The following is a 27,457-nucleotide window of genomic DNA, read 5'->3' as shown; positions in this document are numbered from 1 at the left end:
AGTCTCTTTACCTGGTTTACTGATGGTAACAGGCAGCCCCAGTTCAGGGCACCAGATCACAGGTACAGGCAGGGTCTGGCCAGCTTGGAAACGAGTTCAGAGTACCCTTTAACCATGTGGAGTTAAAAGCCTTCCTCATAGCACAGTGGTATTGTAGTCCCTTACTGTTTAAGGCTTCTGGCAAGGTCCTCTCAGTTCTCTCTGTCCCCCTTTAGGTAGGACTCAAACCCGTATGTCAGGTGACTCGAGCCTTTTTACAGGGTCTCTATCACGACCCGGGCTCTATGTGTCACTGTGTCTCCTGGGTGTTAGGGCGGACAAGTTACATGTAGTCTAGTTGTCCTATCGGTTTCTGCTGTGCCTCCTAGAGTATGACACAACCTCGGTCTTCGGATTAGTGGTATCTGCGCTATGTCAGGGAGGTAGCCCAGTCGCTGCTATTCTCCCTTGTTGTCACTCTCCTGTGCTTCGCTCTCTGGCACGTTCGCTACAAGCTGTTCTTCCTTCTGTATCTCGCTATCTAGGAGTTGCAGCATTTCAGGCTACATGGCCCCTCACTCGTCCTTCTGCTCAGACAGCTCCAGTCTGCTCTCTGGCACCAACTGTCAACTCTTCCTAACTGCCTAGCAAATGCCTAGCAACTGACTCTTCCTCCCGACAAGAGAGAGCAGCTCACCCCTGAAATCGGGTGTAGAGCTCCCTCCTCTGGCCTGGAGTCAGAATGGTGTTGTATGTGCTGATTACCTGTCAAAAGGAATCCTTCATCGCTTCCAAGCGTGACATCACTCTCCCCGTGAGGAAAGCAATGCCACTCTGACAACCAGGACCCTGGGGCGTCACATAGGTTTTTTAAGTGAGTTACATTTAAAAATTTAAAAAACTATTAAAAAATGAGAAAACAGTACTGGATTGCTCCTCTTTTGACTCTTTATTTTACTCAGTTATATAGCACCATTATTTACACAGCGCTTTACAGACATTATTAGCACTATCCCCATTGGAGCTCAAAATCTAATTGCCCTGTCAGTATGTCTTTGGAGTGTGGGAGAAAACCACCTGCAATCATGGGGAGAAGATACAAACTCCTTGCAGATGTTGTTCTTGGTTGGATTTGAACCCAGTACACCAGTGCTGCAAAGCAGTAGTGCTAACTAGGGTTGAGCGAAATGGGTCGGCAATTTTCAGAAGTCGCCGACTTTTGGCAAAGTCGGGTTTCATGAAACTCGACCCGACCCCTGTGTGGGGTCGGCCATGAAGTCGGCGATCTTCTGAATCTGGAATCGGAATTCCGATACCGATTCCTGATATGTTTAAGATATCGGGAATTGGTATCGGAATTCAGATTTAAGTGTAAAATAAAGAATTAAAATAAAAAATATCGCCATACTTACCGTCTGACGGGCCCTGGTACTAACCGGGAACCTTCCTTCCTTAGAATCAGCCTTCCAGGACCTTGCGGTGACGTCACGGTGACGTCGCGGCTTGTGATTGGTCGCGCGGCCGCCCATGTGACCGCTCGTGCGACCAATCACAAGCCGCGACGTCACCGTGACGTCACCGAAGGCCCTGGAAGGGCTGATTCTTAGGAAGGAAGGCTGCCGGAAAGAAGCAGGGCGTGTCCGAGGGTGAGTATATACCTAATAGGAATATACTCACCCTCGGCTTCGTTCCGGCAGTCTTCCTTCCTAAGAATCAGCCCTTCCAGGACCTTCGGTGACGTCACGGCTTGTGATTGGTTGCGTCGCCCATGTGACCGCGGCGCGACCAATCACAAGCCGGATCGTAATTTTAAAATCCTGAATGCCTAGAATTAGGCATTGAGGACCTGAAAATTACGTCACGGCTTGCTGTGATTGGTCGCGTCGCGGCCACATGGGCGGCACGCGACCAATCAGAAGCCGTGATGTCGCGGAAGGAAGTAAAAGCGCGCATTTTAAGCAAAGAAGGCTCCCGGTTCCCTCGGTAAGGTCCAGGCTGCGTCGGAGAGGTGAGTATAGCAATATTTTTTATTTTAATTCTTTGTTTTACACATTAATGTTGTTTCGATACCGATACCCGATACCACAAAAGTATCGGATCTCGGTATCGGAATTCCGATACCCGCAAGTATCGGCCGATACCCGATACTTGCGGTATCGGAATGCTCAACACTAGCCAGGAATAATTTTTTTGGGGATCTGAATCCTGATTATTTGCTTAAAAGCAATCCGGAGAACACCATTTTTCTGCTCCATTTGCTTGTTTGCACAGCAGAATACAGCGAGATCCTTTCCATATTACAGTGCTAAAATCCATATATTTAAAACTGTGGTTTGTCCATCACACTGATCACATAGAATGTCGCTCAAAATCCTGCCATTTCTGGCTTCCATTTTAATTTTGTTGCAGTGTGTTAGCGAATTTATTGACACCAGTTTGCTGGTAAAAATAGTTACCTACAGGCAAGCTATTTAAAACTGTGGTTTGTCCATCACACTGATCACATATAATTGCGCTCAAAATTCTGCCATTTCTTGCATCCATTTTAATTTTGTTGTAGTCTGTTAGCGAAGGTATTGACACCTGTTATCTGGTAAAAATAGTTACTTACAGGACAGCTATTTAAATCTGTGATTTGTCCGTCACACAGATCACATGTAATTGCGCTCAAAATTCTGCCATTTCTGGCCTCCATTTTAATTTTTTTGCAGTGTGTTAGCGAAGTTATTGACACCAGTTTTCTAGCAAAAATAGTTACCTACAGGCCAGCTATTTAAAACTGTGGTTTGTCCGTCACACGGATCACATATAAGTTCGCTCCAAATTCAGCCATTTGTAGTGAACGTGGAAAATATTGTCCTCCATTTAAAATGGGCAAGGTGCGTTGTTAGGGACAGGGAACTGGACGTGATGGTGCATGCAGAGGCTGAGGCCGTGGGCAAGTTGAAATTGTGCCACAACAAACACCTACATTTTCTCACCCGACGCAGCACACTACTATTGAACCCAGAGTAGTGTCAAAATGTTGTTGGTTGGATAAACGATAATGCTTCCAGTCACTTTGCCACCACCACAACCACCCTGTTTTCCATACAGTCAAGTCTCAGTAGCCGTGAGTCTGGAATGCATAGTCCTCACCCTGATCCTACTTCCTCCCACCATGCCGAGTGCCCAGAGACAACTGATCCCACACTTGGACACTCTGAAGAGCTGTTACTTTTTCCATTTATAGACTCGGGTCTCTCGCCCGGTCCACTTGAAGCAGGGCAAGAGGAGATTGCATGTAGCAATGCCCAAATATTTGAGCAGCCATGGTCACATGAAGGCGACGGTGGGAAAGTGTCACAAGAAACGGACGATGATGAGACACAATTGCCAGAAAGTCAGGAGGAGGACCAGGGTGCGGAAGTGGAAGACGAGGTGGTGGATGATATAGTAACTGACCCAAACTGGCAGGTGGACTTGCTGAGCAAGAATAGAAGCACACAGGGGGAGGAAGGTGTAGCACCCCAACAGGCAGGAAAAAGCAGTGTGGTGGCCGCAGACAGAAGGCAACCGTTCCCCGTAAAACCAACAAAATGGAAGTTGCCAGTACAACTGTTAAGTCTTCCCGAGTCTGGTTGTTTTTAAAGACTCTACCGATAACCCCAAAAAGGCCATTTGCACCACCTGCCAGGCCAGCATCAGCAGGGGTGGCAAAACTACCAGCCTGACCACCACCAGCATGATCAGGCACATTGCAGTAATGCAGCTGATTTTGTGGGCCGAACTCCAGGATCCAGGAACAGTGTCTGCGGGTGACTTCCACTGTTGTGCTTGCAAGCCAATCCCCATCCATGGTGCATGCGAAGATGCCTCCTGCCCTGCACCTATTGTTTCACACTCAACTAGCACCATCAGCAAGCATGTCCACGTCCTTGTGAGTTACCCGTACCGGGTCCAGTCTTAAAGGGGATGTCACGGTGGCTGCGACCCGGTCTGCTGCCCTGGGCACCCAATTAAAGGGAAAGTTCTTTAAGGGAATTTGTAATGTCTATATTTGTGACGCCACCTGTGGTTTTCGGTCAGTAGGGACTTAAAGGGGTCCTCTGGGGTGATGTTATGCAGGTGAAGCGGGGTCCCCAGGGCTCCCAAGATGTATGGCACATATGGTGTAGTGGATGGTATAAAGAACCAGGACACAGGTTTGCAGTCTTTACCTGGTTTACTGATGATAGCAGTCAGCCTCAGTCCAGGGTATCAAGTGCAGGGGTAGCTGTGGTCCGGCCGGCTTGGAGGCAATAGAGGGTCTCTCCCTCAGGTGAGGTCCATAAGCCTTTCCTATTTGCGTTAGTTGGCAAGGTCCTTGCTGCTTGTAGCTTGCTGGCAAGGTCTGCTCTCTCCTGTCCTGAGACAGATGTCTGTATGATAGGTAGTGGGAGCCGTTTCATAGGGTCTCTATCATGACCCGGGCTCTCAGGTCACTGCTTCACCTCAGGCTTTGTGTGGGCAATTATCATACAGTCCTTTGCCCTCCGGTTCTGCCGTTCGTCCTGGAGAACAATACGACCTCGGGTTCTCGGTACCCGGTCTCTGCGCTCTGGCTCTTAGGCTGCCATTCCCGTCTGAGCCCCTTTCTCTTCCACTGTGCTCCTTTCCTCTCAAGCTCCTCTGCATTCCAACCCTTCAGGTTTACTTCCTTCCCTGGAGCTGCAGCTCAATCCTGGCTGCCAGCTCCGCTGTCTGCTCTCTCTCAGACTTCCTTCTCTTTTCAGTGTCTCTCAACAACTGCCTAGCTCCTCCTCCAGGCCAGAACATATATAGCTGGGGGACGCTTCCCTGAATCCGGGTTCAGAACTCCCCCTTCTGGCCTAGATTCGGAATGTGTTGCATGCAGGTGCTTACCTGGTAAAGGGAATCCTCCTTGCCCCCATGCATGATATCACGCTCCCCGAAGGGAAGGCAATTTCACTGTAACAACTGGTTACCTGGGGTGTTACACTTGTCCCAGTGCAGTGTTCAGTTGTCCATACCCCAGCCCTTGGAACGCAAGTGCAAATACACAGCCAACACCCCATAGGCCACACTACATAATTCACGACTGCTTGCGCTCAAAATGTTGCCCTTTAGGCTTGTGGAGATGGTAGCTTTCCACAACCTGATGACGGCAGCCGTCCCTCGGTACTCGGTCCCCAGCCACCACAATTTCTCCCGGTGTGCCATCCCCGCATTACACAAGCACGTGTCCCACAACATTAGCTGCGCCCTCAACAATGCAGTTACTGGGAAAGTCCACCTAACCACTGACACGTGGACAAGTGCTTGTAGGCAGGGACGATACATCTCGCTGGTGGCACACTTGGTTAACATAGTATTAGCCGGGACCCAGTCAGACCTTGGGATGGAACACGTACTCCCGATGCTGATGATTGCAAGCCCTAGGTCAATCAGGGTTGCCCCCACAGTCTACAGCTCCTCCTCCTCTTTAGCCTCCATCTCCAAAATGATCACATCAGTCAGAAGCTGGAAGCACTGCAGCACTACCTCAGCCAAGCGGCAACAGGCTGTGCTGAATCTAATCTGCTTAGGTGACAAACCACACAATGCTGAAGAGTTGTGGACAGCTCTGAAAATGCAGGCAGATCTGTTACTGACACTGATGAACCTACAGCCAGGCATGGTCATGTGTGACAAAGCCTGGAACTTGGTGGAGTCTGAGGCAAGGCTTGCTCACACACGTATCATGCCTGGCCCATGTACTTAACTTTGTGGTTCAGCTTTTTCTCAAAACCTACCTGGAACTGCCGGATCTGCTTGTCAAAATACGCCACCTGTGTGCCCATTTTAGAAAGTCAGCTACAGATTCAGCCACCCTTGCCGTGCTTCAGCAGTGTTTGCAGCTTCCGGCTCACCGACTGGTGTGTGATCTCCCCACATGTTGGAACTCTAAAGGATTTGTGAGCAGAGTGTCATGAATCCTCCCCGGGTTTTGTCCTGTCTGCCCTTTTTCCGGATGGATCATGTCAAGGGTTAACTTTACTCTGCCTCATTCTGGGTTCAGGTTTGCTATTTAGCTCCGATGCATCCTGCTAGCGGTGTCAGCTATAGTTCTGCCTTTGGCATGTGTACCTGACTCTGGTAGATCTTGATTTTTCCTGCTGTGATCCCTGACTTGCCACGTGTCTGTTGACTCCCTCTGTCCGCCCTTTCTCAGTGTTTCCCTGTTAATTTGTTTGATTCCCTGGTTTTGACTTGGCTTGTATTCGGACTCGCTTCTTCCTTCTGCCGTCTGTCTTTGTCTTATCCGCTTCCGACTGTTGCCGAACCCCCTGGCTTGTTCCTGACCATGTGTACTGCTGCAACCTCTGATACTTCTGCTTCTGACTGTTTTTTTGACTCAGCTTGTCTGACCAATTCTCGTCACTTGGTGGTACCTGTGCTGCTGCTCTGTGGTGCTACTCTGTGTGTGCAGCCTCACTTCCCTCACAAGCTCCCCCTGGTGGAGGTTGCACTATACTGCACTGCAGCAGCATGACACAGAGGAGGGCAGTTGTTGACTACCAGCATTAACAAGGCCGCTGGTATTCAGTTCAGACTCCACACATAAGACCTCAGGAGTAGACATGGATGTCAGACATATGTACCATCCTTCAAAACTTTGAGGACTCCACCATGATGGTGAACGGCGATGACTAGTGTTGAGCATTCCGATACTGCAAATATCGGGTATCGGCCGATATTCGCTGTATCGGAATTCCGATACCGAGTTCCGATATTTTTGTGATATCGGAAATCGGAATCGGAAGTTCCCAGTGTATGGTTCCCATGGTCTGGAGGAGAGGAGACTCTCCTTCGGGCCCTGGGATCCATATTCATGTAAAAAATAAAGAATAAAAATAAAAAATATGGATATACTCACCCCTCCGACGGACCCGGACCTCAGCCGTGCAACCGGCAGCCTCCGTTCCTAAGAATGCAGTGAGTGTAGGACCTGCGATGACGTCGCGGCTTGTGATTGGTCGCGTGAGCGGTCACATGAGCGGTCACGTGACCAATCACAAGCCGCGACGTCATCGAAGGTCCTTCACTCTGCATTCTTAGGAACGGAGGCAGACGCTTGCAGCGGTGACAGCCAGGGCCCATCCGAGGGTGAGTATATCCATATTTTTTATTTTTATTCTTTATTTTTTACATGAATATGGATCCCAGGGCCTGAAGGAGAGTTTCCTCTCCTTCAGACCCTGGGAACCATCCAGGATCACTTCCGATATTAGTGTCCCATTGACTTGTATTGGTATCGGGTATCGGTATCGGCAATATCCAATATTTTTTGGATATCGGCCGATCCAATCCGATACCGATACTTTCAAATATCGGAAGGTATCGCTCAACACTAGCGATGACGCCATAATTAGCATCACCATCTCGCTTCACTGTGTTCTGAAACGCTCTCTACTCACAATCAAAGAGGATGCATTGCAGGTGGACCACGATGAGATGGAGCAAGGAACCATACAGGGTGATTACACACAGCTTATCCTCATGTCATCCCAACGTGGATTGGGTGACGAGGAGGAGGAGGAAGGACAGGAGCTAGTTTCATGCTCTATAGACAGTACTACCTGCACAACTGTCATACTGTCTGTTCAGCGTGGATGGCCTGAGGACAGGGAGTTGAAGGAGGAGGTGGAGGAGAGCATGGTCAGTTGTCCTCTTGGTGAGGACACGGAAGTCTTGCTTGTTAGCAGCCTGACATGCATGACTGAGTTTTGTTACGCTGCCTTTCCCGTGACCCTCGCATTCTCAAAATTTTTGGTGACAGTCATTACTGGTTAGTGAAACTTTTAGACCCACATTACAAGGAGAGCTTTCTATCTCTTATTCCAGAGGCGGACAGGTCTATTAAAATGGGGCAGTACCAGAAGGCACTTGTTGCGGAATTATTTAAAAAATTCCCATCTGAAAATGCTGGTGGCAGAGGTCACAGTTCGTTGGACAACTAAGGAGTACAGGCGAGAGAGAAACAAGAGGCAGGGGAACACTGTCAAAGTTCTGGGAGAGTTTTCTCAGACCCTTCCATCGCACTGGGGTACTCTCACAAGGAGTGCAAAGTTTTGGAAGATGCTGAGGGAGTACCTTGCTGACCGTACCAACGTCCTCCATGATTCCTCTGTGCCTTATAATTATTGGGTATCCAAACTGGACATGTGGCATGAACTGGCTCGCTACGCCTTGGATGTCCTGGCCTGCTCTGCCACTAGTGTTTTGTCAGAGTGGATTTTTAGTGCCGCTGGTGGAATTAAAACTGATAAGCGCATCCGCCTGTCAACTAAAAGTGCTGACAGGCTGACTCTTATAAAAATTAACAAAGGGCTGGATTGGGCCAGACTTCTCAACACCACTGAATGATAACAGCATAACATAAACTCAAATCCAGTGTCTTTTTTTGGGAGGTTTATTCCCATGCACCCTTTTCACACCCACACATGGGTATACGCTTCCTGATATTGGCTATTTTCTGTTTTCCTCCTCCTTCTCCTCATCCTCATCCTCCACCACCATATCACCAGGGTGATCGTGGTCCATGATTCAACACACACATCATTTTTTTAAAGGGTGTTTATGATGCAGGTACCAAAAAATTGGTATGCAATATGTTCATGATTACCCCCCATGGGTAAATATTTGTCAGCCCATACACTTAGTGCATGGGCATTACAAGTCTAGGAGACCTGCTCTTTTTTAATGGGAACTTTTTTTATGAGGCCCTCCTCTACGTGTCTTCAAAGGGGCATTGGAGTAGGTCCAATTTTTTGGCAACCCTTGCATTCATTGCATAGGCAAACACTATGGGAGACACACTTCCTAATGGAACATTTTTCATGAGGCCCTCCTCTATGTCTCTTCCAAGGGGCATTGGAGTTCCTCCAAATTTTTGGCAGCTGTTGCTTCACTGCATAAGCAGACACTATGGGAGACCCACTTCCTAATAATGGGAACATTTTTTTCATGAGGCCCTCCTCTATGTATCTTCAAAGGGGCATTGGAGTGCCTCCAAATTTTTGGAAGCCCTTGTATTCACTGCATAGGAAAACACTATGGGGGAACCACTTCCTAATAATGGGAACATTGTTTTCACGAGGCCCTCTGACCTCTATGTTTCTTCCAAGGGGCAGTGGAGTGCCTCCAAATTTTTGGCAGCCGTTGGTTCACTGCATAGCCAAACACTATGGGAGACCCACTTCCTAATAACGGGAACATTTTTTTCATGAGGAACTCCTCTACATCTCTTCCAGGGGGCATTGGAGAAGGTCAAAATTTTTGGCAGCCCTTGCATTCACTGCAAACAGGCAAACAGTATGAGAGACCCACTTCCTAATAATGGGAACATGGTTTTCAGGAGGCCCTCCTGTACATCTCTTCAAAGGGGTATTGGGATGCGTCCAAATTTTGGGCAGCCCAGCCACTCACTGCATATGCAATGACAGTATAGGAGACCCACTGTTTAATAATAGGAACAACAAAGCATAGCAGGCTGATAACTCTCTAGGTATAGTGAGGGCCGACTGCTGGCCCTTTATGAATAGTAAAGGCTGCCTGATGGCGCTATAAAAATAGACTTTGTGACTTTGAGTCCCTCCTTCATAACTGAAACAGGATGTGTCTGATGATGTGTCACACACCACATGGCCAGATAAGGTTGTAAAATGTTAAAATGACATTTCTCAGTGAATGGATTTGTCTTGGTTGAAAGCAATGCTAAAGTTAAAAAACACATACAAAAAATGCTATGTGTGAACATAGCCCAAGGTGTGGAGGAGCATTTTTATTTTTGGTTATTTATTTTGCCTTATATTAAAGTCATTACCCTGGAAAGGATGTTCCTTAACATATTTCCCAGGAAAATCCATCTTGGTTTCCTTTTTGGATGTTTTATTGTGAGTCTGTATAAGTAGCGTAAGATTCTGACAACATTGTTCACAGCAGTGACCTAGGACTCAAAAATGCTTCCTAGTGTCTTCCCCATGCTGTTCCTATGTCATTTGAGCACTGTTCCCATTGATTTCTGCAATTTCTAGTCCCTTTGTAGACGTCAGGGAAGGGTGGGCTGCCGGAAAAATGCTTGAGTTTCCCATAGACTTACATTGGGCTCGTTGCTTGGGTCGAGCACCCGAGCATTCCAATTTGCTCGACCCGAGCAACGAGCACCCAATCATTTTAGTGCTCACCCATCACTACTTCTGACAGGTCACTGATCCCTCACTGACCTACCCCCTAGTTTACATTCTGAATATTATATATATATATATATATATATATATATATATATATATATATATATATATTATTATTTTTTTTTTTTTTTTAAATCCCCTTCTGCAGGCGGCGCCTGCGCTGCAGCATGATCGCATCCATAATGTGCATTTAATTATTGTTTTTGATGGTTCTCATAATTTCATTAATAAGATCAGTTTGAAAATGGTGCCGGCCGCGCCTGCGCAGCAGCAGCTATTGGTGATACGATAGCTGCTACTGCGCAGGTGCTAGAGAAAAAAATTGCCTCCTTCAAGATGGCAATCCAATGGATGCTACTGCGCAGGTGCTGGCAGCGCCATCTGGGGAGAGGCAGTTTTTTTTCTGTAGCAAGATTGTGCCGCCTGAGCAGTAGCAGGTATCGGATTGCTTCCAAATCTGACAAATTGTTACAATGTCTTCACACAATTTTAAGTATCTATCAAAACCTACGATTCAGTACATATCAATTATAATACATATATAATACTGAGCTTTGTTCCTTTCCACTCCCATTCACACCAATATCAAGGTAAAAAATGGCCATGATATCTAAGCTTAAATATTTACAGTAAATTTTCCTAATCTAATCTGGCTTTATTTTCTGACTGTATATTTTATTCCCTTTTTTTACGTAACTTCAGGACACTTATCTTGCTCAAGCTACTGTAACAGGAGATCAGATATTTGCTTTACAACAGTCACCTGCATATAAAGAAAGAATAGGTTCAGAGACTATGTGCATAGGTCATTTTAGCTGGGAGATGGATACATTAGGAGAAGCTGTGCTCTATCTTCTGATATTAATGGTGGATATTGTGTTATCTGCTACCAGAGTGTAAAGGACATGATAGAGCATGGTTTGAGGCCTTATTCACATCTTAGAATTTTGGCCAGTATTTTTAAGACAAAAACAGAAGCCGCTCAAAAACACAGAACAGGCATGCATCTTTTCATTATTGTTTAGTACTTTTATAGGAAGAAAAAAATCCTGGGTTAATGGGTTCATTAACTGCAGTACAGTTTAAGATTACCAAATTCTCCTATCTACATCATTGTGGCCTGTGACTCATCGCTGGAGCTGCTACCTGCAAACATGAGAGCGCCAGTTTGAGTCTCGGGGAGAGCAGAAGGGAATAGCTTAATTTATGTAGAGAGTTGTGGCCCCGCAGCGGAGGAGGAGCTACAGAGCAATGAAAATGTCAGAGAAAGGCGAGTAGAAGTCGCTACAGCTCCTCTGAATGTGGGAAACCTTAACATAAGGGTATTTCCACCACCAGTTTTGTAATAAACTTCAAAAATGCCTCATTGACTTGAAAAAGAAATGGCAGTAAGATTGCCACTTATCATATAGTGATAGCTTGTCCTATTGATTTGTCAGCCTTTTCTGTAATAGGAGACCAGCACTTTCATGGATATAGACTGCATAATCGTAATGATGCTATTGAAGTTTATAGTGCAGGGAATGAAAAACAAAACTGAAATAATATGTGCAGCTAAACCTAAGACAGCACATACGGTAATTTGGAAGAATAAATTCACAAGTGAAGCCACATTTCAAACAATACAAAAAAGTCATACATTTATAAAGTCTTTTTTTACGATGCTAATGATGCTTGTTGGTGTAATGTGACTGGAATGTCACTCATGTTTTCCTGCTTTGACAGATTCTGTTACATTTTAGCAGAAGTGTGATGCCTTCGTCTTACAGTTTACAGGCCGAATCGTTTAGTGGAGAGGAACCAATCTGAAGTATTTCATGCATGAATGCTTAAACTGTTTTCAAAATTGTTTAATAGACATCTCATGTCTGACATTTCACAAGAGACTATTGTTTCCAAAAAATGTGAAAATATGAATAGTTATAAATTGTAAGTCACGTGTGTCCAAAACTGCAACAAGAGCCACTGTTCAATAATGGTATCAGTTGTCACTCCTACTACATATTGCTGAGCACCATGCAGCTGAATTACATAACAGGGTCAACAAAATTACTTTCAGAAAATACCCCAGATGAATGAATGGATCAGGTTCAGGTCAGCTACCAGCACTGTTTTGATGACATGTAATTTGTACAAGATTAATTAAAAAGTTTGAGTATTACCTTACTCTAATGTTAATTAAAAAGTTTGAGTATTACCTTACTCTAATGTTCTATAATTTTGATATCTTTTTTCTTAGGTGCTTCAGAGTGGACATCTTGGTTTAATGTAGACCATCCAGAAGGTGATGGAGATTATGAAACAGTAGAAGCCATTCGCTTTTATTACCCACAGCGTTTGTGCATTAGACCTATTGCTCTTGAAGCAAGAACCACCGAATGGAATAGGCCAAAGGACACCAAAGAGGTTGTACACTCTAATCCAAAAAAGGGCTTCTGGTGCATCAACAAAGAGCAACCGAGAGGACAGAATTGTTCCAACTACCATGTTAGGTTTCAATGTCCACTTGGTAAGAAAGACATGACTATATCCAAGGCCAACATTTGTTTTTACAGAACTAGTGTCACATGGAAAATAATGAAACATGAATTTTCTAAAGACAGTATGGAATGGATTAGAGGAATTCATTAAAGTGTTTTACTCATCAATCATACAAAAGGCATGACACATTTCTAGTAAAGTGATTACCGTAATAATGCCACCCATTTTGCATGGAAATGCAACACATGTCTCTTTTGAAAAGAGCCATGTTGTGCTTCCTTGCACAATGTGTATCTGGGAATGCAATTGTTCACAAGATCTGCATTGCTTTAATTGGTCAGAATCTCACTAATCAGAATCGTATGGCATTTTCTGTGCTTAACCCCTTAGTGACAAAGCCAAATTTTTTCAACAAATCCCAGTGATTTGAGTTTTTTTGTAACACATCATACTTTATGATAATGATAAATTTAGGTCGATATGTTTTGTGTTTATCTATAAAAATATCAGAAATTTGATAAAAATGTTAAAAAATTATCAATTTTCAAACTTTGAATGATTATCCCTTTAATCCAGATAGTCATACCAAAGCAAAACAATAATAAATAACATTTTCCACATGTCGGCTTTACATCAGCACCATTTGTAAAATGTTATTTTATTTTATTAGCATTTTAGGAGGTTTAAAAATGTAGCAGTAATTTTTCATTTTTTCAAGGAAATGATAAAATTTATTTTTTTATGTTTGAAGTGCCTTTAGAGGTCCCATATATTGGGAAAACCCCAAAAGTGATACATTTAAAAAACAGCACCCCCTGACATAATGAAAACTGCAGTCAGGTAGTTTATTAACCCTTCAGGTGATTTTCAGGAATTAATACAAAGTTGCATGACAGAAATGAAAATTTGTATTTTTACCACCTAAATGCCTCTAACTTCTGAACAGGTTACAACAGCCGTCAGACTGTAAGGCCGCTATTTGGTCATGAATGGCCATGGCAAACATCAGGACCACCCAATCATAATCTGAGGGCACCAATTGGAATAAAGAGGAAGCCCCCACAGTCTGTTAACCATTTATATGATGTAGTCACTATTGACAGCAGCATTTAAGGGGTTAAACAGATTTGGACGGTGCAAACACTGATCGTGGCTGATGCAGAAAGTTGTCAGCTATAGTGTACAGCCAACAGCTGCTGGATTGGCACCTGTATGGGGAGGCTATTCTCTTATATCTCAGGTCAGTTAAAAGAAGTATTGGCTGTCATTAAGGGGTTAAACGACGTATTGGCGGTCATTAAGGGGTTTGGGATTATCTCATTTATTTGTTTTAACTTAAAAGTCTAAAAGTTAAAAATGTTGCTTACACAGCACTGCAAGTCATAAATAAATACAATAGTATATATTACAAAGATACTGTATATCAGTACATCATAAGAAATGATATTTAAACTCAAGCCAGCAATATTTATTATTAAAGTAATAAGGTAAATATAGAAATGTGCAGACATTATGTATTTATTATCCCCACTAGATGTGAATGATGCAAGTCAATTAACATTTCAAGACACTAAACTGTTCTGAATCACACTTAAATAGAGGTGGAAGGTATAAAATATATGAGACTGCCTTGGACCACAATCACTTCTATCTGAGTTTTACATTTGTAAGTTTTGCATCTAGAAATTCCTGTAACTCACTTTGTGACGTGTTGAGTTGTATTTTATATAATTCCTATAAGTGGCACCTGTTCATAGTAATATCCTATTACTTGGAAGGAATTGGGTGAAATAAATGTCAGGTACTTTTCTTTCTATTAACTCTGACAAAAATAAAACATTTCGAGCTATAATTACATCTTCCTCATAGCATAATTCTAATACATTTTGATATCTGGGGATCCCACTGCTGAAACTACCACTGATCCCAAGATTAGGGCTTTGAAGTGTTTCCTTCCTTCAAGGCCTCCTTCACACATCCTGGTGATTCCTCTATGGGAAAAAAAAACAGTACAGGTGAGATTTGTGCTCAGTGTCCGTGTGACATCTTTATGTATGTATTTAACATCCATGTATTTGTACGTCCGTGTGTCACATCAGTGTGCTGTCCATGTGTTTGTGTGACACGTACCAGCGCCTGGGAACAAACAATTCAGTTCACCCTGATCCCAGGCGCTGGCTGCTGAAGGCAGCACTCATCATTGTCGCCTTGTATCTCTGAGATCAGCGTGACCAGGCAACAAAGATGGGAGTTATATTCAGCAGCATCTATGTAAGTCCTGTGTAAAATAAATAATTACAAAAAACAAAAAATGGCTGTGGGTTGATATTGCTCCCCCCCCACCAGGCTACCAACACCAGCCCTCAGCCGCCCCAGAAACGGCACTTTCATAAGATGCGCTAAATCTGGCACTTAGCCTTGCTCTTCCCACTTGCCTTGGTGCGGTGCCAAGTGAGGTAATATTTGTGGAGTTGATGTCAGCCTTGTATTATCAGCTGACCTCAAGCCCAGGGGTTAGTAATGGAGAAGCATCTATAAGACGCCCCCATTACTAACTCTATAGTAACTTTGGAAATAAACACATAGCATTTATAAAAACCTTTATTTGAAATAAAAATCAACACCCTATGTGAAGGATGGCATCGGAGAGATCACACAGAATCACACCGCTGCCACCATTTGTGAAGGAAGACACTGGAGAGATCACACAGAATCCCTCCACTGCCACCACATGTGACAAACCTGCACCATGCCACCTTGCCTGACATCAATATTACATCAGCGGGATCACGTGGTAAAGTCTCCCCATTTGTACCAATGTGACGTTCCACACACCCTGGGGACACATAAGGTCAATTTGGCACAGTTTTACACAGACACGCCTTGTCCACAGGGGCCCTGGAAGGCATGGGGGGTAGGAGGAGGCCCACACAATCACTGATGTGGCACCACACGTCCTCACAACCCTGACAGGGTGAGAGACCCGATTCACTAGCCCCAGAGAAACAGAACCTGGTAGATTGCCAATTCCTTGTTTGATGTAAGCCTGGTCCGTAATGGAAATTATATCAGGCCAGAAACGAGCCCCGGTAACATGGAAAATTAAACTGAGAAATGGATGTGTGGATTCGTGGATCGAGCTAAAAGAGTAGCCCAAGGTTAAATTATATATTTAATCCCTTCCCGACATGCGCCGTACTAGTACTGCGCTGCCGGCACTGCATTAGTGCGGCACTAGTACGGCGCCCCGAGAACCGCAGTCTCACACTGAGCGCCGCGGTGATCGGATGCGGGTGTCAGCTGTATATGACAGCTGACACCCCGCAGCAATGCCCACGATCGGCGCTATCGACGATCGCGGGCATTTAACCCCTCTGATGCCGCTGTCAATAGTGACAGCGGCATAGAGGGGGATCGCGCAGGGACGGGGGATCTCGATGAGATTGCGCTGCTCTGGTGACCTGGAAGGAGTCCCCGGATCCAAGATGGCTGCGGAACTCCTTCCGGGTCATGAGATGCCCTAGCTTGCCGGCGCCTGCAGAGAGTTCCTAATAGCAGGCGTCGGCTAGCCTCTGCCCTTGTCTGTCAGATCGGTGATCTGACAGAGTGCTGTGCACACTGTCAGATCACCGATCTGTGATGTCCCCCCTGGGACAAAGTAAAAAAGTAAAAAAAAAAATTTCCACATGTGTAAAAAAAAATAATTCCTAAATAAAGAAAAAAAAAAAATATTCCCATAAATACATTTCTTTATCTAAATAAAAAAAATCACACAATAAAAGTACACATATTTGGTATCACCGCGTCCGCAACGACACCACCTATAAAACTATATCACTAGTTAACCCCTTCAGTGAATACCGTAAAAAAAAAAAAAAAAAAAAAGAGGCAAAAAACAACGCTTTATTCTCATACCGCCAAACAAAAAGTAGAATAACACGCGATCAAAAAGACGGATATAAATAACCATGGTACCGCTGAAAACGTCATCTTGTCCTGCAAAAAAAAAGCCGCCATACAGCATCATCAGCAGAAAAATAAAAAAGTTATAGCTCTCAGAATAAAGCGATGCAAAAACAATTATTTTTTTATATAAAATAGTTTTTATTGTGTAAAAGCGCCAAAACATAAAAAAATTACATAAATGAGGTATCGCTGTACTGACCCGAAGAATAAAAATGCTTTATCCTTTTTACCAAACGCGGAACGGTATAAACGCCCCCCCTAAAAGAATTTCAGGAATTGCTGGTTTTTGTTCATTCCGCCTCCCAAAAATCAGAATAAAAAGTGATCAAAAAATGTCATGTGCCCGAAAATGGTACCAATAAAAACGGCAACTCGTCCCGCAAAAAACAAGATCTCACGTGACTCTGTGGACCAAAATATGGAAAAATTATAGCTCTCAAAATGTGGTGATGCAAAAACTATTTTTTGCAATAAAAAGCGTCTTTTAGTGTGTGATGGCTGCCAACCATAAAAATCCGCTAAAAAACGCTATAAAAGTAAATCAAATCCCCCTTCATCACCCCCTTAGTTAGGGAAAAATAATAAAATTTTAAAAAATATATTTATTTCCATTTTCCCGTTAGGCTACTTTCACACTAGCGTCGGTACAGTGCCGCGCACTGCGTCAGCCCGACGTACCGATGCATACTGTGCAAGCGCCGCACAACGGGGGCAGTGGATGCTGTTTTTCCACGCATCCGCTGCCCCATTGTGAGGTGCGGGGAGGTGGGGGCGGAGTTCCAGCCGCGCATGCACGGTCGGAAATGGTGGACCGTCGGCACAAAAAAAGTTACATGTAACGTTTTTTGCTGCCGGCGGTCCGCCACCACACGACGCAACCATCACATGACGGTTGTGACGTGTGTCAATACGTCGCAATGCGTCGCTAACGTTAGTCTATGGGGAAAAAACGCATCCTGCAGATGACTTTGCAGGATGCGTTTTTTCGCCAAAACGACGCATTGCGACGTATGCAAAAAAATGCTAGTGTGAAAGTAGCGCTAGGGTTAGGACTAGGGTTAGGGCTAGGGTTGGGGTGAGGGCTAGGGTTAGGGCTGGGGTTAGGGTTGGGGTTAGGGTTTCAGTTAGAATTGGGGAGTTTTCACTGTTTAGGCACATCAGGGGCCTCCAAACGCGACATGGCGTCCGATCTCAATTCCAGCCAATTCTGCTTTGAAAAACTAAAACAGTGCTCCTTCCCTTCCGAGTTCTCCTGTGCGCCCAAACAGTGGTTCCCCCCAACATATGGGGTATCAGCGTTCTCAGGACAAGTTGGACAACAACTTTTGGGGTCCAATTTGTCCTGTTACCCTTGGGAAAATAAAAATGTGGGGGCTAAAATATCATTTTCATGGAAAAAAAAAATATTTTTTATTTTCGCGGCTCTGCGTGATAAACTGTTGTGAAACACTTGTTGGTTCAAAGTTCTGACAACACATCTAGATAAGTTCCCTGGGGGGTCTAGTTTCCAATATGGGGTCACTTGTGGGGGGTTTCTACTGTTTGAGTACATCAGGGGCTTTGCAAATGCAACATGACACCTGCAGACCAATCCATCTAAGTCTGCAATTCAAACGGCGCTCCTTCCCTTCTGATCTCTGCCGTGCGCCCAAACAGTGGTTCCCCCCCATATATGGGGTATCAGCGTACTCAGGACAAATTGGACAACAACTTTTGTTGTCCAATTTCTCCTGTTACCCTTGGGAAAATAAAAACGTGGGGGCTAAAATATCATTTTCGTGGAAAAAAAATATTTTTTATTTTCGCGGCTCTGCGTGATAAACTGTAGTGAAACACTAGTTGGTTCAAAGTTCTCACAACACATCTAGATAAGTTCCTCGGGGGGTCTAGTTTCCAATATGGGGTCACTTGTGGGGGGTTTCTACTGTTTAGGTACATCAGGGGCTTTGCAAATGCAACATGACACCTGCAGACCAATCCATCTAAGTCGGCAATTCAAACGGCGCTCCTACGGCTCTACATTATAAACTTCTGTGAAGCACTTGGAGGTTCAAAGTGCTCACCACACATCTAGATTAGTTCCTTAGAGGGTCTACTTTCCAAAATGGTGTCACTTGTGGGGGTTTCCACTGTTTAGGCACGTCAGGGGCTCTCCAAACACGACATGGGTTCCAATCTCAATTCCAGCCAATTTTGCATTGAAAAGTCAAATGGCGCTCCTTCCCTTCCGAGCTCTGCCATGCGCCCAAACAGTGGTTTATCCCCATATATGAAATATCAGCGTACTCAGGACAAATTGCACAACAACTTTTGTGGTCCAATTTATCCTGTTACCCTTGGGAAAATAAAAAATTTGGGGCAAAAAGATCATTTTTTGTGAAAATTAATATGAATTTTTTTTTACGGCTCTACATTATAAACTTCTGTGAAGCACTTGGAGGTTCAAAGTGCTCACCACACATCTAGATTAGTTCCTTAGAGGGTTTACTTTCCAAAATGCTGTCACTTGTGGGGGTTTCCACTGTTTAGGCACATCAGGGGCTCTCCAATTGCGACATGGGTTCCGATCTCAATTCCAGCAAATCTTGCATTGAAAAGTCAAATGGCGCTCCTTTCCTTCCGAGCTCTGCCATGTGCCCAATCAATGGTTTACCCCAACATGGGGGGTATCGGCGTACTCAGGACAAATTGTACAATGACTTTTTTGGTCCAATTTCTCCTGTTACCCTTGGTAAAATAAAACAAATTGGATCTGAAGTTAAAATTTTGTGAAAAAAAAGTTGAATGTTCAATTTTTTTTAAACATTCCAAAAATTCCTGTGAAGCACCTGATGGGTTAATAAACTTTTTGAATATGGTTTTGAGTACCTTGAGGGGTGCAGTTTTTAGAATGGTGTCACTTTTGGGCATTTTCTGTCATATAGACCCCTCAAAGTCACTTCAAGTGTGAGGTGGTCCGTAAAAAAAATGGTTTTGCAAATATTCTTGCAAAAATGAGAAATCGCTGGTCAACTTTAAACCCTTATAACTCCCTAACAAAACAAAAAAAAATTATGTTTCCAAAATTGTGCTGATGTAAAGCAGACATGTGGGAAATGTTGTTTATTAACTATATTATGAGATATAACTCTCTAATTTAAGGGCATAAAAACTAAAAGTTTGAAAATTGCTAAATTTTCATAATTTTCAACAAATTTTTGTTTTTTTCACAAATAAATGCAAGTCATATTGAAGAAGTTTTACCACCATCATGAAGTACAATATGTCACAAGAAAACAATGTCAGAATCACCAGGATCCGTTGAAGCGTTTTAGAGTTATGACCTCATAAAGTGACAGTGGTCAGAATTCTAAAAATTGGCCGTGTCACTTAGGTGAAAACAGGCTTTGGGGTGAAGGGGTTAAGAGTACACTAGACAATACACTATATACACAATGGTTATACATATAGAATGGTCAGAGATGCAAATACAGGTTATAGTATAAAAGAGATGAGCAGAATATATGGTTACCAGTAGATTAAAGGTCTGCGGGGAAGGGTCTGCACATATGGGAGGCTTGTGGTACCCTCTGTTCATTTTCCACCCAGAGAATGGTCCTTATCACCCTCCCCTGGAGGTTTGAAGCTAAATCTGCAAAACCTATTAAAGATCATAACTCCTTTCTGGATGGTCCTAGGGCAGTGGTTCTGGCGCCATCGGATCTAGACTGGCTCCTGCGTTAATCGTTAAGACCAAACACAGCTTTACTACCTGGCTTCTAGTAGCTGTTATATGTATCTCCATACCCCTAGGTTCTAGAACGCATCGAGACCCTGAATAGTATTCAGTCTGGTCCAGAGATCTCGGTAATATACACAATGTATGGCTAGGATGTATAGTAGCTCCATGACTACTTATGGAATCATAGCTGACTTAACAAAGCAACTCATGGTCTCCACATGGCAGCAAGCCTTTTGTTCTTCTCTGTGCTGGTCAAGGTGTGAGGTCTGTCACTCACAGCCCTTTGACTCTTGATCCCCCTGCTGATGATTGGTGTTCCATTACAACTGCACACTGAAGGGATTTTTATTATCCCTTGCCAAATAGGATACAAATAATTGACATGGAATTATATTTTCATTATTCTTCACACCCTGTTTTTAAAAATAAACAACAAAGTTATACTCACCTTACACCTATTCCATTGAAACCTTTGTCCCTTGTAAAAAAAACAAAAATAATAAACAACGATATCCCTCACGCCATAATCCATCTGTGTGATATTTGGTTTACAACCTGAACGGTGCCATGATGCGACTATCCAGGCTGAAAACCAGGAGACGGAAAATACTAAAACCCTATGTGCCATATTTGTCTATACCTATGCCTATGGTAGATATTTTAGTCATATTCATCTATACCTATGCCTATTTTAGATTTTTTTACAGTTTCATTTTCTTAATTTAGTTTTCCTATCCACTTCACTCTATTTGAAGCAGAGTAACCAATTTATTTACTTATGTATTTAATTGACATAAAGTTGCTATACATGAATGTAGGGGTTAATTTTTTTGGAAACTGAATAACAGTTTTAAGCTCCTTTTTTTATTGGAATAAGTTCATATTAGTACAACAAGGTTATCTTCCAAGTTTCATTAAGATCTTTTTAGGGATTCAGTCTTTATGCACCATATTCCTCCATACCTATGCCTAGTGTGTTATCATGGTTGGAAACTAACGGTTTTAAGCTCCGTTTTTTTTAATGGAATAAGTTCATATTAGTACAACAAGGTTATCTTCCCAGTCTCATTAAGATCTTTTTAGGGATTCAGTCTTTATGCGCCATATTCTTCCATACCTATGCCTAATGTGTTATCATGGTTGGAAACAGAATAACGGTTTTAAGCTCCATTTTTTCATTGGAATTAGTTCATATTAGTATAACAAGGTTATCTTCCAAGTTTCATTAAGATCTTTTTAGGGATTCAGTCTTTATGTGCCGCCATATTCTTCTATACCTATGGTAGTTTTTTTTTTTACAGTTGAATTTTTTCGATGTATTTTTCCTTTCCACTTCACTCTATTTAAAAATAAATTAGCAGAGGTTAAAACTGTAATTGTGTTTTCAACAAGGCAAACCCATACATTTCTATATAGTAACTAGTGTTGAGCGATACCGTCCGATACTTGAAAGTATCGGTATCGGATAGTATCGGCCGATACCCGAAAAGTATCGGATATCGCCGATACCGATACCCGATACCAATACAAGTCAATGGGACACCAAGTATCGGAAGGTATCCTGATGGTTCCCAGGGTCTGAAGGAGAGGAAACTCCCCTTCAGGCCCTGGGATCCATATTAATGTGTAAAATAAAGAATAAAAAAAAAAAATATTGATATACTCACCCTCTGACGCGCCCTGGTTGTAACCGCCAGCCTCCGTTCATAAGAATGAGCGCTTGAAAGTCCTTAGATGACGTCGCGGCCTGTGATTGGTCGCGGAGCGGTCACGTGACCGCAACGTGACCAATCACAAGCCGTGACATCATCTAAGGTCTTTCAAGCGCTTGAAAGTCCTTAGAAGACGTCGCGGCCTGTGATTGGTCGCGGAGCGGTCACGTGACCGCTCACGCGACCAATCACAGGCCTCGACGTCATCTAAGGACTTTCAAGCGCTCATTCTTAGGAACGGAAGCTGGCGGTTACATCGGTAAGGTCCAGGCTGCGTCGGAGAGGTGAGTATATCAATATTTTTTATTTTTATTCTTTATTTTACACATTAATATCGATCCCGATCCCGATTCCCGATATCACAAAAGTATCGGATCTCGGTATCGGAATTCCGATACAACAAATATCGGCCGATACCCGATACTTGCGGTATCAGAATGCTCAACACTAATAGTAACTTTAAATTTCAAATAAACACTGAATCCCTAAGAAGATCTTGATGCAACTCTGAAAATAAGTTTGTCATTAACCCTAGAACGCATACCCATAGAAATCTACACATTCACGCACCTGGGGCCTTTTAGGCCTGTTTACAATTATCATGGAATAACTCAAATAAAAATACTTTTCAAAGTTTATTGCAAAGTAAGGGTATCGTCTCACAGTGGCACTTTTGTCGCTACGACGGTACGATCCGTGACGTTCCAGCGATATCCATACGATATCGCTGTGTCTGACACGCAGCAGCGATCAGGGACCCTGCTGAGAATCGTACGTCGTAGCAGATCGTTTGGAACTTTATTTCGTCGCTGGATCTCCCGCTGTCATCGCTGGATCAGTGTGTGTGACACTGATCCAGCGATGCGTTAGCTTGTAACCAGGGTAAACATCGGGTTACTAAGCGCAGGGCCGCGCTTAGTAACCCGATGTTTACCCTGGTTACCATCGTAAATGTAAAAAAAAAAAAAAACGTACATACTCACATTCCGGTGTCCGTCAGGTCCCTAGCCGTCTGCTTCCCGCACTTACTGACTGCCGGACGGAAAGTAAAAGCAGAGCACAGCGGTGACGTCACCGCTGTGCTCTGCTTTCACTTTACGGCCGGCACTCAGTCAGTGCGGGAAGCAGACGGCTAGGGACCTGACGGACACCGGAATGTGAGTATGTACGGTTTGTTTTTATTTACATTTACGATAGTAACCAGGGTAAACATCGGGTTACTAAGCGCGGCCCTGCGCTTAGTAACCCGATGTTTACCCTGGTTACCCGGGGACTTCGGCATCGTTGGTCACTGGAGAGCTGTCTGTGTGACAGCTCCCCAGCGACCACACAACGACTTACCAACAATTACGGCCAGGTCGTATCGCTGGTCGTGATCGTTGGTAAATCTTTTTGTGTAACGGTACCCTAAGGATGCATTCCGTAATGGATCTGACCTCCTGGTGACCCCAGCTAAGGCTGGTGGACGCATACCTGGGGCCTCGCAGGCCTGCCAGGTTACTTGTTTTCTATTTTCTGTAAAATTACTTTAGTTAGAATTTTGAAACTCTAGGTATTCCTCATGTATATAGTTGTTAGTAATTTCCAGTTGTTCATATATTTTTATGTTATAGGCATTTCGGTATAACAACCTTTTTTTGGGACTATCCCAAATTCACGCACCTGGGGCCTTTTAGGCCTATGTGCAAATAACACGGAATAACTCAAATAAAAATACTTTTCAAAATTTATTTTACAATTGCAAGGTAAGGATGCATTCCAACTAGCGCTGGGGTCCGCCAGGAGGGGATCCGTAATGGATCTGACCTCCTGGTGACCCCAGCTAAGGCTGGCGGAATCCCACCATTCCGGCAGCCTTAGCTGGAGTTACCAGGAGGTCAGATCCATTATGGATCCCCTTCTGGCGAACCCCAGCGCTACTGGGAACACAGCCTAAGATGTGTATATTTCAAAACATAATTATGGGCATAAAACATCAAAAAATTAGTAAACGGGCACGCCAAATATAGGCATTCTATAAGCAATTTTTTTATGAAAACATTTTTTGGTTGTAGCAAACTTGGTGCAGGAATATTTATTTGTAACTTTACATATTCCCCCGACAATTCTCGCATATTATTTTTTCGGCTAAATGTTCCTTGCATACATTTTGTCTGCAAGTAGAACAGAAACGCTCCGATTTTCTTTCCTTCTTTGCTGGAAAAATATAGCAGCGCTTTCTTTTTTTTTCTCTTTGCTCTGGATGTTCCAGAAAGCGTATTCCACATCGGATCATTGCCTCCGTAATTTGCCTTGATAAGCATATCATGCTGCTTCTCTCCATCATAGAAGGCATCAAAAGTTCATAACAAAGTTCTGTCAAAAATAGACGTCTCTTGTCTTTCCTGTTGGCATGGAATTCTGGATTAGTTTGACAATAAACAATGTAGCTATTGAGGGCTGACACATCAAGGATATTGGAAAAAAGGGAATGCAGAATCCACACTCTTCCCAGCAATAGCAGAGTCATAAAAGTTCTTCCCCAGCAACAATACAGACAAAAAGACTGAGTATCACATGTAAACCTAGTACAGGCCTAAAAGGCCCCAGGTGCGTGAATATGGGGTAGTCCCAAAAAAAGGTTGTTATACCGAAATGTCTGTAACATAAAAATATATGAATAACTGGAAATTACTAACAACTATATACCTGAGGATTACCTAGATTTTCAAAATTCTAACTAAAGTACTTTTACAGAAAATAGGAAACAAGTAACCTGGCAGGCCTGCGAGGCCCCAGGTATGCATTCTAGGGTTAATATGAACTTATTCCAACAAGTAAAACAGAGCTTAAAAATGTAATTTTGTTTTCTCTGACGCCCATGACGGCACCACGGAGAGAGAGGGGGATCCGCCCACCAAGGACATGAAACCTACAAATAAAAAGGCGGTACCTCTCTCCCGCATCAGTTGGTTTCCTGTCCTTCACGGGAGACCTACAGACTTTCCAACAGGAAGACGTCGTTGGATTCCGGGGCCAATCAGTCCGACTCAAGCAGCGAGGGTCCCCCTGCCTTGGCTGGTGTGGTGACCTGAAGCGCCACCACTGGGGCTAGTGGGCCTCTAGGGTGTGCGGGGGAGGTGGCATGGAGTTCGAGGCCACCTCCTCGGGTAAGATGTTGCAGCAGCGATAACATCCAGGGGGGTCCCTCTGTGGTTGGGGGAGAGTGGCGCGCTCTCCCTCCTAAGCGTCAGCCTGCAAACTGCAAAATCCGGGGGCTCCAGTGTGCAGTGTCCTGCGCGCCATGCTCGGTGCCATCTTGGATCTGATTGCGCGTGATTTGGCTGCAATTCTCACGATACGGGCCATTGCGCATGCACCGGTGGCAGCAGAGCGCTACTGCGCAGGCTTGAATTGGCGGCGGGAATTACTGCCACATAAAAGGAAAAGGTTGCCCAGGTCAGGTGCTTCTGTGGGCTTAACAGCAGCAGCAGTCAAGCATCATGAGCGACCTGGAGGCATCACCCCTATCAAAATTGCCACCACCACCAGCGCCGCCGCAGCAGCAAGAGCAACGACAGCAAAAAGGACACCAAGATGCTACCGGTAAAGAACGCCAAAGGTCCCTGCATATCAAGGAGTCCAGTACGGCATCTGGCAAAAGGACAGATGCAGAGCATCCCCAACCGGTATTTATGGGTCCGCGAGGTGGTAAGTGATCTCCGTGAAAGTCAGTTTCAGTAAGGACATATTTGTCTTTCTTACTTTAGGGGAAGAAAAGCTTAGGCAAATCTAAGCATAGGATTTGTGCCCTTTGTAGAGAAGACCTTCCGACTACCTGGGAGAAAAGACTTTGTAGCATGTGTATACAGCAGACAGTATCCGAAGGGCTTCCCGGGTTCTCAGCCGACCTCAAAACCCTGAAAAAAAATCAGGTGGAAGACACCTTTAGATCCCTTAAAAGCAGTAAAAAGTGGAGGAAGACTAGGCACAGGTCTCCGTCTCCTGGGTTTAATATTACGAATAGTGATGATGTGGACTCAGATACATCTAACTCCTCTTCTTCTTCATCATCCTCTTCTTCCTCTGGGGGTCACAGTTGTTTTACTTTGGAAGACACAGATGCCTCATTAAGGCGGTTAGAAGCACTATGGGGTTGGTGGACCCTCACCCAAAAAGATCGGTACAGGACATCATGTTCGGAGGTCTTGAACAAAAAAAGAAGAGGGCATTTCCCCTTAACGACACAATATCTGCACTAATCAAAAAAGAGTGGAAAAAACCCATAAGGAAGGCGTTACTAACGCCAAAAAGAAAGTACACTTTGAGGATGAATCTTGCTCCTTTTGGGAAAAAGCCCCCTGTTGTGATCCGCTTTTTGGCTCCCCTGGTGGTGGCTGGTGGTACTGGAGACTTGTGTGTGCTTTTCTGCCTCAGCTCACCTGCTTCCATCAGTTTTGGGAGTTCCCTATTTAGCCTTGCTCTCCAGTCACTTCCTTGCCGGTCATCATTGTAACCTGAGTCATTCAGTTGCATGTTCCTGCTACTAGTCTGCTGATCAGCTAAGTGGACTCTTGTCCTTATTGTTTTGTTTTTCTTGTCCAGTTTACAGTTTTGTCATTTCCTGTTACTGGAAGCTCTTGTGGACTGAAATTGCCACTCCTGTGTCATGAGTTGACACAGGAGTCTTAAAGTAATTTCAGGATGGGTTTTTTGAAAGGGTTTTTCAGCTGACCGTGAAGTCCTCTTTTGTATCCTTCCTCTATCTAGTAAGTGGACCTCGCTTTGCTAAATCTACCTTCATACTGTGTATGTCTTTTCCTCTGAACTCACCGTTAATATACGTGGGGGCTACTATCATCTTTGGGGAATTTCTCTAGAGGTAAGCCAGGTCTGTTCCTTCCTCTTCCAGGCGTAGTTAGTTCTCCGGCTGGCGCATGGCATCTAGGCAGCCGTAGGAATGCTTCCTGGCTACTGTTAGTTGTGTGGTAGATTTAGGTCACGGTCAGCTTGAGTTTCCATCACCCGAGAGCTAGTCTGTTATTTTTGTGTTTCTGATGTTCCCATGCCATTGGGGAATCATGACAGCCCCCAAACTAGATGTCGCCATAGCTAAGGCATCAAAGAAATTCGCCCTCCCATTTGAGGACATGGGGGTCTTGAAAGATCCCATGGACAAAAAGGCTGACGCCTTTCTCAAAAGTTCCTGGGAAGCAGCTGGGGGAGGTCTAAAGCCGGCAGTCACCGCCGCATGTACTTCCCATTCATTAATAGTATGGTTAGACCAACTGGAAGGCCAACTAAAAGGGAAATCATCCCGGGACTCCATATTAAACACCTTGCCGGTGATGAGGGGGGCGGCCGCTTTTTTGGCAGACGCTCCCGCCGATTCAATCAGGTTAGCT

General features: G+C 44.2%; 1 protein-coding gene across 2 annotated transcripts in view; it reads left to right on the top strand.

Annotated features, from left to right (window-relative positions):
* The window catches only part of CILP2 (cartilage intermediate layer protein 2), a 215,418-nt gene that overhangs the window by 81,720 nt on the left and 106,241 nt on the right, over nucleotides 1–27,457 (top strand). For both annotated transcript variants that reach the window (XM_077252315.1, XM_077252307.1), the window contains exon 2: nucleotides 12,433–12,702. In XM_077252315.1, coding sequence (XP_077108430.1) covers nucleotides 12,433–12,702 — 270 coding nt within the window. The remainder of the gene's footprint in view (nucleotides 1–12,432; nucleotides 12,703–27,457) is intronic.

This window comes from Ranitomeya variabilis, chromosome 1 (genome assembly GCF_051348905.1).
Source record: "Ranitomeya variabilis isolate aRanVar5 chromosome 1, aRanVar5.hap1, whole genome shotgun sequence".
In the NCBI taxonomy this organism is placed as follows: Eukaryota; Metazoa; Chordata; class Amphibia; order Anura; family Dendrobatidae; genus Ranitomeya; species Ranitomeya variabilis.
Note: the sequence above shows the minus strand (reverse complement) of the source record. Positions and strands in the feature narration are given on the sequence as shown.